Source organism: Dromiciops gliroides, chromosome 2 (genome assembly GCF_019393635.1).
Source record: "Dromiciops gliroides isolate mDroGli1 chromosome 2, mDroGli1.pri, whole genome shotgun sequence".
NCBI lineage: Eukaryota > Metazoa > Chordata > Mammalia > Microbiotheria > Microbiotheriidae > Dromiciops > Dromiciops gliroides.
Window position 1 is genome coordinate 81,833,637 of NC_057862.1, and position 17,938 is coordinate 81,851,574.

Sequence of the window (17,938 nt, forward strand, 5' to 3'; positions counted from 1 at the left end):
ATACTTGTGCCTACAGACAATTACTCGTTGTACCCTGAAGACAATTCTAGTGAAAACAATAGGAGAAAAGGTGATAGGGAGCAGACATCTACAGCTGGAAGGGATCTTAGTGGTTATCAAGGCCAGAGAAGTTAAATGATCTGCCCAGGGTTATGGAGGCAGCAATAGGAAGTAGTGGAGCTGGGATTCAGACCCTGCTCTTGACTCTAAATCCATTGCTTCCTTTTGTAATTAAGCCCCGGTTGCTGAACCCCACCTCCTCCATAGTGTGTGTGGTGTTGGTTTTTTTAATTATTGGGGGGCTAGGCTGGGTTTTCTAAAATATTGCTACTTATATATTAATGGATATTTATATATTAATTGCTATTACACTTGTTTCAGCAGTATTTATTATTAATTAATATTGAATATAAGTAAAGAATTGACTATGTGGCAGTCAACAAAAGCATGAGGAAAGCCCCAGTGCCATCTTGTCTCTAAGAGAGCACATGGCCTACCAGCCTGCCCTGTCCTAAGAGGAGAGCGCTCACCAATGGACAGACAGTCAAGAGTGTGTTCCAAGATGGCGACAGTCTAGTGGTCTGGGCTTTTATCCTCTTTTGATAGAGAAGGTCATTAGACACCGATCAAAGCTAATTGGTTAGCATCTCTCAATTCCATTGGTTGACATGACTTGAGCGTAGTTCATATTAAAATGAACTCTACAGGGCCAGCTAGGTGGCACAGTGGATAAAAAACTGGTCCTGGATTTAGGAGGACCAGACAGAGTTCAAATCTGGCCTCAGACACTTGACATTTACTAGCTGTGTGACCCTGGACAAGTCACTTAACCCTCATTGCCCTCCTTCCACCCCCAGTGAACTTCCTCAATGACATCAGAGGAAGTATGCAAAAGAATACCCCCTAAATTGGTCAAGGCAAAGTCCATTATCTAAGTATAGCTTAATCCAATCAGCTCAACTTAGGTAGAAGAGTCCATTTCTATTGTATCCTTAGGCTGGTCCCCAAACCAGCTGAAGTTCCTTAAGAAGTGGACTTTCTGGGGTGAAGGGGAGAAAGGGCTAAAATTGATCTGGGTTCCCCCAAGAAAATTCATTATTAATAATTATTTTCTCACAATAGGGATCCCTCTTTCCTTCTCATCTCCTATCTACATCTCAGGTCTGCCTAGGGCATCCAAGACTCTCAAGAGGGCTTTGATTCATTCAAAGAGAAAAGGAGATGCATACACACCTTCTTCTCTACTTCCATGCTCTGGGATCTTTATGGTATGTTTTTAATATGTGGTTTGAGAGTTTGACTCTTCTGTCAGAGATGATTGGAATATTTTAAGAAAGGAAAGGATTGGCGGTGGCTAGGTGGTGCAGTGGATAAAGCACCGGCCCTGGATTCAGGAGTACCTGAGTTCAAATCCGGCCTCAGACACTTGACACTTACTAGCTGTATGACCCTGGGCAAGTCACTTAACCCCCATTGCCCCGCAAAAAAAGAAAAAAAAAAGAAAGGAAAGGATGGACCATTTGAAATATACTGCCTTTTTTGTAAAAATGTATTTCCGGCAAAAATAAACCATTGGTTCAAACCTTTTTTTTTTTTTTTGGGGGGGGGGGTGGATGAGGCAATGGGGGTTAAGTGACTTGCCCAGGGTCACACAGCTAGTAAGTGTCAAGTGCCAGAGGCCGGATTTGAACTCAGGTCCTCCTGGACTCAGGGCCAGTGCTTTATCCACTGCACCACCTAGCCGCCCCTCAAATCTTGATTCAAATGACATCTACATTTCTTTTCATGCCATATGCTTCTGATTTAATTATTATTTTTTAAATAGGTCGCTAAGCATCTTGAGAGTAGGATTTATGGTTCCCATTTTAGGCATCCTTAACATCTAACAAGGGCATCTACATGAATAAAGGCTCTAATTAAGCAACTGAAATCTATGTCAATGTTTAATGTAAAACTCACCACATGCAAGGAATATGTTTGCATTCTGGTAACTGCATTTAATATGGCAACTGTAGTGTAAAGAAGAAATCTGTACCTGGAACACATGTCCTGTAGCCTTTAGCTTTGGCTTTTCAGTTTCTTCACTAAGTGCAGCTGTAGAAACAGTTTCATCAACATCACATTTGGCACGAGACTTAGCAAAATCTTCATACAGCTGAACCTGCAGAAATTCACCCCCCCACCATACCAAAGTAGTGAATATTGCACGTAGTTCAAATCATATAATTACCAAAGCTCAACAAATATGTAATTTAAGATCCCTTTCACAGTAAGAAAATAAATGCTAAATTCTTTTAAAATTACTTCTAGTATTCAGTAGGTGTGACATACTATGTTTCATTGAAATTAATTTTATATTCCAGGCATAGAATTCAACTCAAACCAACAAGCATTTACCACGTCTACTATGTGAAAGGCACTCAACAATGGGCTGGAGAGTTGCCACAGTCACACAAAAACAAAATACATGCTCTGACTCTCATTAGTTGGGTGACCACAGATGAAGTCTTTAAGCTCTTTGAGTCTTAGTCAGTAAATATTTATTAAGCATCTACTATGTGCCAGGAAGACCTGAGTTGAAATCCAGCCTCAGACCCTGGACAAGTCACTTAACTCCTATTTGCCTTAATCCACTGGAGAAGGAAAAAGCAAACCATTCCAGTATCTCTGCCAAGAAAACCCCATGGCTAGTCTAGTTCAGGGCCACGAAGAATAGGATACAACTGAGCAGTTGAACAACAACAATATATGCCAGGTCCTGTGTTAAGCACCAGGGATATATATGAAAACAAAGACAGTCCTTTCCGGTTTCATTATACAGTTCTCCTCTTTGTAACTCTATGGTCCAGTCAAACAAGTGCTCTTGCTGTTTCTCATACATGACATGTTGCCTCCTGTCTCTGTGCCCAGACACCGGTTGTCCTCCATGCCTGAAACATACTTCTTCCTCACCTCAGAATGGCTCAGAATCCCTCGCATCCTTCAAAATTCAGCTCAAGTGCTACTTCTACATGAGGCTTTCCCTACAAGGTGCTAGTGCCTCTCCTCAACCCCTCCAATCATTCTGTATTTATACTGCATATACAATGTATGTACATGGTGTTTCCCTAGAAAGATAAGCTCCCTGAGGGCAAGAACTGATTTATTTTTGAGCCTTGTATTCCAAGCCCCTAGCAAAGTGCCTCACAAACCATAGGCAGCTAATCAAAAACTGCTGATTTATTTATTCATTTATTTTCCATATGCATACATTTAAATGAGTAGATGGTTTCCATGGCAGATTTTAACTTTTTGAATACATCACTCCTTTCTTACCTGTAGAGGGCTAAGAGTGCAGTAATAATCTTGAATAATTTTGGGTGGAAGATCCTGCAAAACATCCTCTTTCATTCTTCTCAAGAGAAATGGGAGGACCTGGCGATGCAGTGCTTCCATTGCAAGAACTCCTATTATTTACAGAGTGGGAAAAGTAGAAACAATTCACAGGAAAAGATTCATTTCTCTAAACATGGATCTAATTATGATCAAAATGAAATAAAAATGAGTTGAAGGAAAGATTCTTTCTTACCTGCTTCTTGTTCTCGACTGGAGCTTCGAGCATCCCTACTTGCTAAGATAGGTTTACCATAACGAGCTGCAAACTGACGTTCTGTACCCAAAAATCCTGGCATAAGGAAATCAAAGAGTGACCAGAGCTCCAAAACGTTGTTCTGAATTTAAAAAAACAAAAGGTGGGGGAGAGTGAAATATCAGTTAAATCTTACACTAAACATAGTTCCTTTCTTAAAAAAAAGGTACTAAGGAAAACATGTGATGAACCATCCCTTTCACTCAACTTTTTAGCCTTTTCTCCCATTACTTCTCTCACAGTACTTAGGCCAAACTGAATACACACATGCTAAGCTTCCTCACCTCCTTCACTCTGCTCATTCTTTTTCCATATCCCACAATCCCATCTTTGCTGAGTTCCTAGTTATCCTTTAAAGAAGATAGTTCAAGCTCCAGCTCCGCCATGAAACTCTCCCTAACCAATTAATTAGTTATGAGCCCCCTCCTCAGATCTCACAGAAAATTTTGTTGGAAATTTCTGTAACATAAAATGATGGAGCCTAGTTATTTGTAAGTATGTCTTAGCCTCCTCTAATCCTGAACACTAAACTCACTGAAGAGCGCAGACCACAGCTGTGATTGGATAATTGCTATGGAGTGAAGAGAGGAAGAAAGATCGTTGATAGATAGTGGTAAGGAGAGAACCTGGAAGTGGCAATGGAGAGCAAGGAGTATTCCAACTCTCCCACCTCAACCAGTGATTGGGGGTGAGAGGTGGAAATAGGGAAATGAATGAAAATGCAGCCGGGGAGAAAGAGCAGTCAGTCAGGAAGCCCAAGTCATCAGAAGGGAAACAGGTCTCAGTAAAAGCCAGAAGATAGAGGGAGTGGGAAAGGAAAAGATGATAAGGACTCTGGGATGACAGACATCTGCTCAAATGGCATTACTTCTCCAAGTTACCAAATTTATACATCCTCTTATCTGAGGGAAAGTCAGGCAAACTTTGAACATGTTATGGCATTAGGTATGAAGAAAGCTGCTTCCTGAAATTCTGGTGTCCTTACAGAACCCACCAGCTTCTATTCTCTACAATGTAACACTCATGAGCATGTTCTATACCTGCCAACTGCTACTTACTTTTCAGGGTCAATGCTGCTTTTGCTAGGAAAGTGCTATTGTAATTGCCCTCAAACTTTCCCTCCTACCCATACGTCATCAAGTTCAGAGGGATGAAGATCTCTCGATAAATCAATCCAAGAAGTTCATAACTTGATTTGATATAAAATTGAACACCAAATATAAAAAACCAAGTTGAGTTTTATAACTTGTCAATTTAAAACATCTGATTCATTCAGACTTGTTAACTATATAAAATCTACCAGTATAAAATAGCACCAAAGTCTATTCACAGTTAATAAATGAGTGATTTATCAATAATGGCAAACCAATAAATAAAATGTATTAATAATTTTTGAAATTTGAAAATAAAATTATTTAATGAAATTTTTGAAATAAAATTATAAAAATAACAAAATTTATACTATTTTAATGTCACATACTTAAAAAATACATAAAAGCATACAATTACCTGGATTGGTGTTCCAGAAAGAATGATCCTATAATTGGCAGTCAACTGTTTTACAGCTTTTGATAATTTTGTTTTCCCATTTTTGATGACATGGCCTTCATCAAGAATACAGTAGTTAAATTTAATATTTCTGGAGGATTAAACAGGAAATTTCTGAATCAGGCAACTTTTACTAATCACTTGCTATGCATATATCACTGTTTTAAGCAATCATGAATCTGTATACAATCTAAAATAGACACACCAAACTTTCTTACAAAAAGCCATTACAATCGCCTGCCTTTGTTCCTTCCCCTTCCCAGCACAAACTATTACCTGTACTAAAAGAGAAAAGGATGAAGGTAACTTGGGTAATCACTCTGCCTTTCCAGCTCCACTATCTACCTCAACAAAGGGAAAGGAGTAATGGAAGAATTAGATCTTCATACTGTACAACTGGCTGCCTCTTACCCATTATTTCACCTTCTTAGACTTGGTAAGCTATTCTACACTTTCTGTCCTCATCCATTTAGATTCCTTTTACCTTGATCAAATTCTGTGAATCACTCCAAAACTCTACTTCTCACCCACCCCACTTGACCCTGCCCCAGGCCATTGTAGCTATCATCCAAGAAGGCTGGGAGCAGTTGAGGAAGTTTCTACTTCTATTTCAAAGGCTGTAGCACAAGGAGATTTGTTCCTTGCATTCCAAATTAGAACTCTGTCCTAGGGGCAGCTAGGTGGTGCAGTGCATAGAACACCGGCTGGAGTCAAAAGGACCCGAGTTCAAATCTGACCTCAGACACTTGACACTTACTAGCTGTGTGACCCTGGGCAAGTCACTTAACCCCAAATGCCTCACCAAAACCAAAACCAAACCAAAAGAATTCTGTTCTATAGGAAAATATGATCACTTTAATGAACAGAGGTTACTTGAGTACTATATATCTCAGACACTGAAAAAATGGTTTTGGGTCAGACGTGATTTTATTGGTGTAGTAAACTCCTGGTATATAAACTACCTTTATGCTTACAGATCATTAACTTGTCTATAAATTAAAGAGCATTCTGGGAGCACTAAAAGGTAGGTGACTTGCTTAAGGAAACAAGTATGCTTGAGAGGCACTGAACCCAGATCTTCTTGACACTAAGGGCAAATTATCTTTAAATTTATTAGGAGTAGTTGTGGTATATGATAGAGACTGAATACTATTGTATATAAGAAATGAGGAGGGGGATGGTTTCAGAAAAAACCTGGAAAGAATTATATGAACTGAGCCATTGTACATAGTAACAGCAATACTGTAACAATGATCAATTGTGAAAGATTTAGCTGTTCTGATTAAGATAATGATCCAAAACAATTCCAAAGGACTCATGATGAAAAATTCAAACCACCTTTAGAGATAAGAGAACTAGAGAACTCTGAAAGCAGACTGAAATAGATTTTCTCTCTTTTTTAAAACTTTTCTTGTTTTTTTTCCCCTGCAACATGGCTACTGTGAAAATGTCCTGTATAACTTCATATGTATATGGGGTACTGTATTTCTTGCCTTCTCAATGAGTGGGAGAAGGGCTAGAGGGAAGGAGAGAATTTGGAACTGAAAATTAAAAAAAAAACTTTGGGGGGGGGGCGCAGTGGGGCAGCTAGGTGGCACACTGGTCCTGGATTCAGGAGTACCTGAGTTCAAATCCGGCCTCAGACACTTGATACTTACTAGCTGTGTGACCCTGGGCAAGTCACTTAACCCCCATTGCCCCCCCCCCAAATGTATTAGGGATTAAATAGAATTTTGTGGTTTTGGTTGTGGAACTTAATCCCTAAGTAAAATATTTTTTGTGAGGAAATAGATACTGAACTGAAGAAAGAAGTTTAGTATAGTAGAAAGAGCACTGGAATCAAGAGTCAAATGATCTAAGTTTGAATTTCTGCTCTGCTAACTTGCATTCAATTTGGGGCAATTCATTTCCTCAAAATAGGTCTCAGTTTCCTGATCTATAAAATGAAGGGATGTAATTATATTGTCTCTAAATTCAATTTCATTTCTAAAATTCTCATGATCTTGTTGTGACAAGCCAGGATATTCTGTTTTTTTAAGTGTCTCTTAAGTGAACTTTTAGGAAATAATCCATTTGTAATTTAAGGTTTATCAGTATATAAAAATTAAATATACTTAGAATTTCTAAATAGAAAATTTTAAATTCTTACTTAAAAAAGTCTATGTCATTCCGCACAACATCATAAGAAGCTACTATCAGATTATGTTTTTTGACTTGGTGCTGTAACCTTTAAAAACAAAGAAAAAAAGACAGATAAGCAAAAGTTTATAAAGTATTAAATTTGTTATAAAAATATTTCTATTTGAAACAATAGCTCAAAAATTTCTGTTTCAGAGATCTTACCTTACTCTTTCAGTTGGAGGTCCAGTGTAGTGCAAAGGATTGAGATACTCTTTGGAACAAAATTTACCTACTTCATCAACCCAGTGACCTGTTAGAGTGGGAGGACAAACCACCAACGATGGAAGCGGCATGCATTCTGCTAATTTAGATCTTGCGTATTCCTGGGCTCTTTACAACATCAAAACATACTAAAATTACCAACTTTTAAAAATTTCTCAGGATCTTCAAGTCTTACAAAATGAATCTTTTAATTACCTGAAACAGTGGTCTCCAGCTAGAATGCAAATAGACTGTAACGTTTTTCCTAAACCCATGTCATCACAAAGAATTCCATGAAGCTTGTATTTATTAAGAAATGCCAACCAATTCACACCATCCTATAAGGTTTGTGGGAGGTAGAAGAGACAGAATATTGGTGAATTGATTAGAAAGTGAATTAAAAAAAAAAAAGAGTCCTCCTTGGCAAAACAGAATAAATTCTTTTTCTATGAACATAAACATTACCTGCTGATATTTTCTTAGTTCAGCTTTGATCGGAACTGGAATTTTATAATTTTCTAATTTTTTCCCATCCAATAACTGCTCCAAGAAGTGTCGCTCTTTGGCTTTCAACTTGATTAATTCTTCTGACATATTTGGAGGGTCAGGAATGCCTGCCTAAAATGATTTTTCCTTTTAGTTTTTCAAATTGAAACTATAAATAAGCTTATTTACACTTATAACTATAACTCATATCTACCAAACTGTCAATCAAAACTGATTAACCACAAGTTGTATCATCATATAAATGCATACTACTTTAAATTAAATTGAAATTTTCACTACAATTTTGAAAATCCTGGAAAAATATAGGTAGAATCTAGGGGACCTATGAAAGGATTAAAATTGCTAAGATAACATATCAAAACTTTTGAAATATTTTTAAGTACAAGGCAATATTTTCACAATGTTCTTGCTAAAACATCACTTATGATGTCCAAAAATTCAGTGCTTGTATATAGTACAATATTTAAAATTTTTAAATTAAAGATTAATATCAGATCCACAATCTCAGATACCTAAGGATCTTCTAGAATCTTAAGAAATAAAATAAAGTTCCCAAAACAAAACATATAGGGGACATATTTACACATACACAGTCAAAATTCTAAAAAGCTTGAACTTAGCAGCTCAAGACTGATTTTATGGTTTACCCAAGACAAAATTAAAGTATTTCAATACTAGATTCAGAATGTACAAGAATAATGCAGCAAAATTAATTCTAATAATGTCAGAATGAAAAAAAAATCATTGCAACATTTGGCTGGCTTCTTCCTCTCTCTTACTCCCAAACTGGTCCAAGAATTGTGAGTAAGTTGAAGAAACTGATATAGTAGGAAAAGGAATAAGGTCAGGAGTTGTTTTGAGAGCCCCAGAACTCAAGGATCTCAGTCCATCTTCCTCTAGAGCATTAATAAACATCAGTAAATTAAAAATTAATATATAACACAGCATAATATAGAATATATTATATATAATAAACAGAATTTGGCTTCTGAGTTATAGAAAATTAAGTATCATCTAGAAAAACCATTTTCCATAAAATATAAAAAAGTGAGTTAAAAACATGTATTTATCTTGAGTTTAAAAACATGTATTTATTTTCATGTTAATATTCCATTAGTACCCAAATATTTATATTTGGTTATTCTTTACCAATTATAAAACTAGGACTCAGATGTATCCTACAACTATGTCAAAGTGTAAAATTACATTTGAATTGCAACAAGAATGTTAAAGGCCACAAAGAACTTTATATAAATTATCTTACTTGAGTCTCCTTATAATTCTGTGAGGCAGGAAGTGCAGCTATTATCCCCATTGTATTGATGAGGGAACTGAGGCTGAGAAAACCTGCTACTTTCCTAAGGTCTCAAGGTTATAAAACGTCAGAACTGGACCTCAAAACTAAGTCTTCTGTATTGAAGACCAACGCTCTTTCTTCTATACCATGATGTCCCTCTATATCTTATTACCTCATGCTGAGACCTGAGTAATGGCCTAAATGGTCTCCCTGGTTCTACTTTGTTCAAGCTGTAATCCATCTTATACATTATAAATAGAGATTCATCCCCAAGGATGGATTTAATCATTGCAGAGTTCAGATTCACAAATAAACATTTTTTTGGGGGGGGGGGAGGAGAAAGCATGCCTAATTCTAGAATTTATTTTGATTGACTACATGTGTTTATACCAAGTGTTTTCTCAATGGGGAATGGAAAGGAAAGAAAGGAGATATTAATTTGAAAAAACAAAAACCTGAACAAACACATCACCTAGTCTAATACCTTCTTTTTACAGACAAAGAAATGAAGATCAAGTGAGGACTGACCAGCCAGTTAATCAACAAGAATTTATTAAGTACCTATAATGTGCCAAGCACTGTATTAAGTTCCAGGGATATAAAGAAAGGCAAAAATAAAAACAGTCCTTGTCCTCAAGGAATTCATCTTCTAACAGGACAGGCAAACATGCAAATCAGTAAGTATTGTTAAGGGTTAAAATTCTAGCTAAACTGTCTAAAATATCTAATGAGTGGTCGCCAATAAATTATAAGCTTTAGCAAGAGTTAGACTTTTAAGCATTTATTAAGGAGAATAAGAATTTGGTAAAGAGAGAGAAAAAGGCCTAGATTCCTATCTATTAAAGGGAGAGCACATTTCTCGCTCTGCTCTCCACCAGAGTCCAGAGGAAAGAGCGCGAGACCGAGCGCCAGTCTCTTCCTTCCTCCTCCCACTAGTCCGCGTCACTTCCTGATGCCAAAGAAAAGACTCCTGGTCTTGCCCTCAAAGACCTTCGCTTCATGGGCAGAACTCTTCTACAGTAAGTATCCAGCAGGTGGCGTCATTCCAATCATTACAGTATGACACAGTGTGTGTGCGAGCGTGCGCACATATAGATGTGAAAATATGAAATTACTGACAACTGCCTTATTGATCTATATCCATGTACATATAGATAAATACACATAAAGTATAAATGAAGGTAATCTCAGAGGAAAGGAACTAGCAAGAGAAAGGGACTGATGAAAGCTTCTGAAAAAAGTGAAATTTGAGATGAATCTCTAATGAATTCCAGGAAGCCAGGAAGTATAAAGGAAGATTATCCCAGGCATGGGGGATAACCACTGAAAAGGTACTGAGTCAGGAGAATGTCAGGTGCAAGAAACAACAAGATAGGAAGAGGTCAGATGATAAAGGATTTTATATTTGATTCTGGAGGTAATAGGGAACTGGAGTTTACTAAAAAGTTAGGTGACATGCTTTAGGAATATTGATTTGATAGCTTAGTGGAAGATGGATAAAAGGGGGACTGTATGGGGGGGTAGGGGTGTGGAGACGGTGGGGGGTGGGAGGAGATGTCAATGGGTAGAGGCAGAGACTAACCAGAAGGTCATTGCAGTGGTCCAGGGATAAGGTGATGAGGATCTGCACCAGGGTGGCAGCTATGTCAGTGGTGGGGAGAAGAAGTATACAAGACAAGCTGTGAGGGTAGAAACAAGAAGACTTGGCAAAAGATTTTAAACGTGCAGTGACTAGGAATGAGGGGTCAAAGAAGACACCAAGGCCATGAAGCCTGGGCAGCTGGGGATGATGGTACCTTGGATACTAACAGGGAAATTTAGAAGACAGGATAACTGAGAGGGAAAGATTTGGACATGTTTATAGGCTGTCCGGTTGCAGATGTCCAAATAGGCAGTTGGTGCTATTGGACTAGATGTCAGAAGTTATGGCTAAATAAACCTACATAGAAATAACAGAATCCATAGGAACTGAAAAGGTCACCAAATGAAACAATGTAAAGGGAGAAGAAAAGAGGGCCCTGGACAGAGCCTTGGGAGACATCCACTGTTGTCAAGCATAATCTAAAAGAAGATCCAAAGGAGACTGAGACAGAGTAGATAGGTAGGAGAGAGTAGTGTCACAAGAACCACAGAGAGCATCGAGGAGAAGGGGGTGATCAACAGTATGAAAGGCTGCAGAGAGAGAGGTTAAGAAGGACAAAAAAAGGTCATTAAATACTGGCAATCAAGAGATCAACGGCACAAAACAAAACAAAACAAAACAAAACAAAACAAAACAAAACAAAAAACCAACCAAAAAACCCAAACCAAGAGAACAATGATAGCTTTAGAGAGAAAGAGGCTGCAGGTGAATGATGAGGTCAGAAGGCAGACTGCAGAATGTTTAGAGCAGAGTCAGGAGAAGTGGAGGCACCAATTATGGATGGTTTGCTTCCTCAAGGAGTTTGGCCATGAGAGGCCACACAATTAACTGATATTAGACTTATTACAAAACACTGTCCAGTGTTTTTTCCACTACATCAACCAGTTTCTCTTTTCCTTCCCTTTGCCCACTAGTTAAGAGGCACTAGTTGACACACTGCCTTTGTGCCTATAACTGCTTCTCAGAACAACCAAAAATTTAGCAGGGCTACTGCCTCCTTCAAAAGCCAGCTAGTACTAGTATACTCCAAAATATTACTAAGATTTTTGTTTTAAAAAGAAAGAAAAAACTGTTAACACTCATCTCCACCTGAATTAAGTCTTTGACTTCCTTGGGGTATTTGTCTAGTAACAGGATCTCTGGTTCAAAAGGTGTGAACATTTTAGTTCTGATATGTTGTTTAGACACAGTGTCATGAGCACATAAAAAAAGGCCAAGAAGTATCATTTTGAGGGAAAGCCAGTTGAAAGATGGGATTTGAGATAAGTTGTGAAATATGGGTAGGATTTTGGATAAGTAAAAAGAAAAGGGCAAGTCATTCTAAGTAAAGGGAAAGAATGAGAAAACAAACAAGGAGCACAGCTTATGAGGGAGATTAAGTGATAGGTAAGGTTAAGTATAACATCTCCAGGTCTGCATTTTGAAATCAGCTGTGTTAATTTCTGACAAACCTTAGATATAAGAACTTTTTCAAAGATTAAAAAAAACCTGATAACTTTCCATTTTATCCTAATTGCAATGACTTTGTACATATAAAGATTTTTTTTTTAAGTTCATAAGGAAACCATTTTGCTTTTGGAGACTGTCTCTATCCTTTTTGTTGTTGTTGTTACAAATTCTCACCGTAGCCATAGCTGTAAAACTACCTGCAAACTTAAACTCTTTAAAAAATTATTTTTTCAAGCACTATAGAATTATAAAATATTTAATACAATAAAATAAGAAAAAGATACCACCTTTTCAACTTACCTCAAGTGGCATTAGCCTAATTAATGTTGCAAAGCACTGTGTAGCCATGAATCGTACACTATCTGTCTGATCACTCATTCTTCCCAATACAGGTACAACTAAAAGAACAATATATGGAACAATCCCAACATCTAGTTGTTCCATTACAGCTTGAATAGATGATTAAGGAAAATTTCAGTTGATTCTGAGTGTAATCACACCAGGCAATATATGTAATCACACTAGGCAATATAATCAGAAACATTTAGGTCATTATTTTCACAACAAAGCCTCACAATACCTCTGAATGAACCTAAAAATAAGTTTCATTACTGGATATCCTTTTAAGCTAGCGAATTGAGACACTTTTATTTACATATGTATATGGTTAATTTCACTGTCATACTCAAGAACAAATAATATTAACATTATAGGTTTAAGACAATTTTACAATTTATATAAAGGCAGTTTTGTGATAGTATTTGACATTTCTGGAATACTTTCCTTCCTAAAAATTTAAAGCACATAACATACTATTTCATTCATTCTTGAAGAATCAACTTGATTCAGACAAATAAATCCAAATGTTTTTTACAGGTAAAAATAAACTTTCAAGATTGGCCTGTTTTCTTTCAATACCCATTTTAAAATGGAATGGATTTTTTTTTTTACATATAAGGTATTTTATTTTTTCTGTTACATGTAAAGATCGTTCTCAACTTTTGTTTATACAAGCTTTACAATTTCAGATTTTTCTCCCTCCCTCCCCTCCCTCCCCCGTCCCCTAGACAGCAGGTAATCTGATATAGGTTATATCTATATATCTATATACACATAGATATAGATACACACAGACACACAGACACACAGACACACACACACACACACACATATATATATACATATATACACATAATAACATTAATCCTATTTCTGCATTAATTCTGTTATAAGAGAAAAAATCAGAGCAGTGATGCAAAACCTCAAAATAGAAAAAAAAAACCCAACAGCACCCCAAACAAAAGAAATAGTATGGTTCAATCGCATCTATACTCCACAGTTCTTTTTTTTTTTTCTTGGATTTGGAGATCCTCTTCTATCACGAGTTCCCTGGAACTCTTCTGTACCATTGCATTGGTAAGAAGAATATAGTCCATCACAGTAGGTCAACACTCAATGTTGATGATACTGTGTACAATGTTCTTCTGGTTCTGCTCATCTCACTCATCATCAGGTCACGTAAGACCCTCCAGGTTTCTCTGAACTCCTCCTGCTCATCATTTCTTACAGCACAATAGTATTCCATTGTATTCATATACCACAACTTGTCCAGCCATTCCCCAATGGATGGGCACCCCCTCAACTTCCAATTCCTTGCTACCACGTAAAGAGCAGCTATAAATATTTTTGTACATGTGGGTCCCTTTCCCCCTTCCATGATTTCTTTGGGAAAAAGACCTAAAAGTGGAATTGCTGGGTCAAAGGGTATGCACAGTTTTATCGCCCTTTGGGCATAACTCCAAATTGCTCTCCAGAATGGTTGGATCAGTTCACAGCTCCACCAACAATGCATTAGTGTAAAATGGAATGGATTTAAAACTCTAAGCTAGGTGGTGCAGTGGATAAAGCACTGGCCCTGGATTCAGGAGGATCTGAGTTCAAATATGGCTTCAGACACTTGACACTTACTAGCTGTGTGACCCTGGGCAAGTCACTTAACCCTCATTGCCCCACAAAAAAGAAAAGAAAACTAAGCTAAAATCAAGGTTTGTAAATAAATGTCCAATTTAGTCATTCAGAGGTATTAACACAGGCAGACCACTGTGGGCATGGGGGAATCTCAAATCTGGCAGCTGCCCTTCTGGTCTCCTTATTTTCCAATTCAAATTTTCAACCTCCTTATTTTTCCATTCAAAATACCAGGGCTGGTTATGGGTCAGAAAAACATCTTTTGTCTTTCAAATGCAGAGTTATGGAGAATTAACAATTTATTGTGCTTTTGTCCTTTGCTCTAGGAACCTAATTAACACCCATAATATTATCCCTATGATAAAATAAGTTCTAAGATCCAAACACTTTATAAATGAATTTCTCAGCACCTAAACAGTACCTTCTTTAGCAAGACGCTCTCCCGCCCCCAAAAAAGTTTTTTGAATTGTAATTAGATTGAATTTCTCAAACAACATTTTTGTAGGCTTGAGGAATGCCTACTAGGGTTACTGGTTATCAGGAAATTTGGGGAAAGAGATTGAGATTTGTGAAGTCATGAGTATGGGAAATTCCACGTTGTGAAACTTTGATACAGAAATTTAAACATCATCTACAAACAGTATATTCTTCATCATGTACATAAATCACTTTTGCCTACAAGATCTTGTCATTCAAAATTCCGATTGATTCATAGCACTCAAAATCAGCAGTCAATTTAAGCAATTTCCTAAAGGCTTTTTTTTTTTTTTAAAAGGATACCGGCAAGTGCTTCAATTGCACCTTCTTGTTTGGTACTATCATCAATTGCTCCTATCCATGGAAGAACCTTCTCTAAAAAAATATTCATTGTTTCCATGGTAGCTATTTTGCTCATGACTCCCACACAACGAGCAGCCATGTGCCTCACTGCAGTGTTGGGGTACTGAAGGCACATGTATAGATGGGGCAAATGCTGTACCAACTGGAAAGAAAAATTCGATTAGGACACGAGTTATGCAACAAATCTACCTCAGTACTATATTCAAATGAGTGGTTCATAATCTAGAATGATTCTGAATTCTGGCTTAATTACCACCACCACTTCCACCCTTTCCCATGGAGATAAAGGATATTTAAAAATCCTTATCAAGGATATCAAGAAAATTTTTTAAAGAAATTTTGCTCAGAATATTTTTTTGGTACAGAATATGAGTTCCTCAGTATGAGGAGAGCTCCAAGGGTGGAAACTTCTTCCCCAATAGAGACTGGCAATTATTCTCCATCTTAAGAGTCTAAAGAAGCAACCTAGGAGCACTGAAAGTTTAGGTAACTTGTCCATGATCACACAGCTAGTGTGTGTTAAAGGACAATGAGGGGCAGCTAGGTGGCGCAGTGGATAAAGCACTGGCCTTGGATTCAGGAGGACCTGAGTTCAAATCCAGTATCAGACACTTGACACTTAACTAGCTGTGTGACCCTGGGCAAGTCACTTAACCCTCATTGCCCTCAAAACAAACAAACAAAAAAACAACAACAACAACAAAAAAAGGGACAATGAACCCAGATCTTCTTGGCTGTTAAGGGATCCCCTGAACTTATTAGCTCTCTACTAACCATTCCATGCCACCTCTTAATTTCATTCTTAAAACCCCCTCAAAAAGGCACCATAACATACTGAATAACAATATATCACAAACAACAATAAAGTATTTCCACTCTTAAAGAGAAAAAATATCAGAATCACTGGTTCTTCAACCATCTCTCTAGGGTATTCAGTATCTCCTTTCTCCAATTTTGCCCAGAAACCTGTAATTCTCTTTAAAGACTGCCCTATTAGAAAATAAAATGGAGTTTAATTCCACAAAATGACTAATACAAAAATTTTTTATATGATTGCACATGTATAACCTATATCAGATTGCTTACCGTCTCAGAGAGGGGGGAAGAGGGAGAGAGAGAATTTGGAACTCAAAATTAAAAAAAAATGTTAAAAATTGTTTTTACATGTAATTAGGGAAAATAAAGTATTATTTTTTAAAAAGTTAAAATGCGGAGAAAGAAAAAAACCCTGCTCTCCTAAACCTCAAGCAGAATGAAATATTTGTTTTTCAATGTGGTCAACATGAGAATTTGTTTTGACTGACTGTGCATATTTGTTAAAAAGTTTTTGTTTTTATTTTTTATTCAATTTGCAGGAAGGGTAGATGACAGGAAGGAAGAGGGTTCTTTCCCCTGCCCCTAAATGAGATGAAAATAGAAGAATCAAAGACAATCAGGATAGCTTTGGAAATTATATGTTAAGTTATATACACATAAAGAAGAGCAAATTCTAAGATATTCACAGTTTCATGAATAATCTTTTCCTTCTGTTCCACAATGAAAATGAAAATGTTAATTTTATTTCGTGTTTAAGCTCAGAATAAAAAGAAAACAAAATAGGGAAAGAAAGTATAGTGGGGGGGGGGGGGGGGAGAGAGAGAAGGTTTGCTTATTCCTGAATCTTAAAGGTCAGTCAAAAAGCAGCTGTAGGAACTCCATTTCTTTGCCTCTCAGTAACACCAGAAAGGGAGGACAGTTAAGGCTTCATTCCAACTTGGTCACTAGGGCTGACTTTTTTTTTTTTGGATGTTTCAGAAAACCCTGAGATGGCCGTTTAATTAAATTTATTTCTCTGGTCTAAACTAGCGATGTAAATAATGGGTCCTATGATCCAGGCAATAGAATCAGGAACAGATAAGGAACTTCCAAATGAGGAATCTCCCGACACAAGTTAGAACCTTCTCTGCAAAATAAAATCTTGTGCTTAGAGCATATGAGAGTAAGTGACTGCTAAGGGTCACAACCAGGATGTTTCAGAGGCAGAGCCTGAGGGTATTCCTTTGCTTCAAGGCTGGCTAACCACTAGACAACACTGACTCTAAACTACAACATAAAGCTTTATCAAAACACATGAAGCTTTATTATCTGACTTTTGCATATATCACAACATTTATTTCAGCAAGTGCAGACACTGGGCTAATAACAACATGACTAAAGTTGCAGGTTTAATGAAAGTCTGATCAAGTTAATTTTACTCTGTTCTATGGCCAAAGTCTTTACTCCTAGTAGTCCTAGCCAAATGGATGCTGTTGGCCCTGTGGGTGAATACATTAATAGACCTGTGCAAATTAACCACCTTTCCAGGAGAAACAAAAAGTGCCTATTTTACTCGGGGTAAATTGGCTGTCATACCTGCGTATGACAAAAAAACACTTTAAGTATTGTTTAAAGTAAAGAAAACACCCCTCCCCTTTCCATTCTCTCTCCAATTTCTCCTTCCTTGCCTAGGCTTATAAAGAGTTGAGGAAGAAAATTGTTTTCTTTGAGCTAGCAGCCCCCATTGGACTATAAATTGCAGAATGCTTACTTCTGAAGGCTGTGATACGACATAAGACTTTTATGGAGGAGTATAGGGAAGGAGTATATTTTTTACTCTATGAAGCAGCTCTGGAGTTAATCTGAAGAATCTGGTAGTTAT

At 37.2% G+C, this 17,938-nt stretch overlaps 1 protein-coding gene across 2 annotated transcripts in view; it reads right to left on the minus strand.

The window, feature by feature from the left end:
- BTAF1 (B-TFIID TATA-box binding protein associated factor 1) overlaps positions 1 to 17,938 on the minus strand; it is a 130,310-nt gene that overhangs the window by 18,517 nt on the left and 93,855 nt on the right. For both annotated transcript variants that reach the window (XM_043984760.1, XM_043984758.1), the window contains exons 24-33: positions 15,202 to 15,403; positions 12,754 to 12,902; positions 8,024 to 8,176; positions 7,775 to 7,896; positions 7,520 to 7,687; positions 7,326 to 7,403; positions 5,138 to 5,267; positions 3,569 to 3,710; positions 3,316 to 3,446; positions 2,036 to 2,161 (exon numbers count right to left, since the gene is read on the minus strand). In XM_043984760.1, coding sequence (XP_043840695.1) covers positions 2,036 to 2,161; positions 3,316 to 3,446; positions 3,569 to 3,710; positions 5,138 to 5,267; positions 7,326 to 7,403; positions 7,520 to 7,687; positions 7,775 to 7,896; positions 8,024 to 8,176; positions 12,754 to 12,902; positions 15,202 to 15,403 — 1,401 coding nt within the window. The remainder of the gene's footprint in view (positions 1 to 2,035; positions 2,162 to 3,315; positions 3,447 to 3,568; positions 3,711 to 5,137; positions 5,268 to 7,325; positions 7,404 to 7,519; positions 7,688 to 7,774; positions 7,897 to 8,023; positions 8,177 to 12,753; positions 12,903 to 15,201; positions 15,404 to 17,938) is intronic.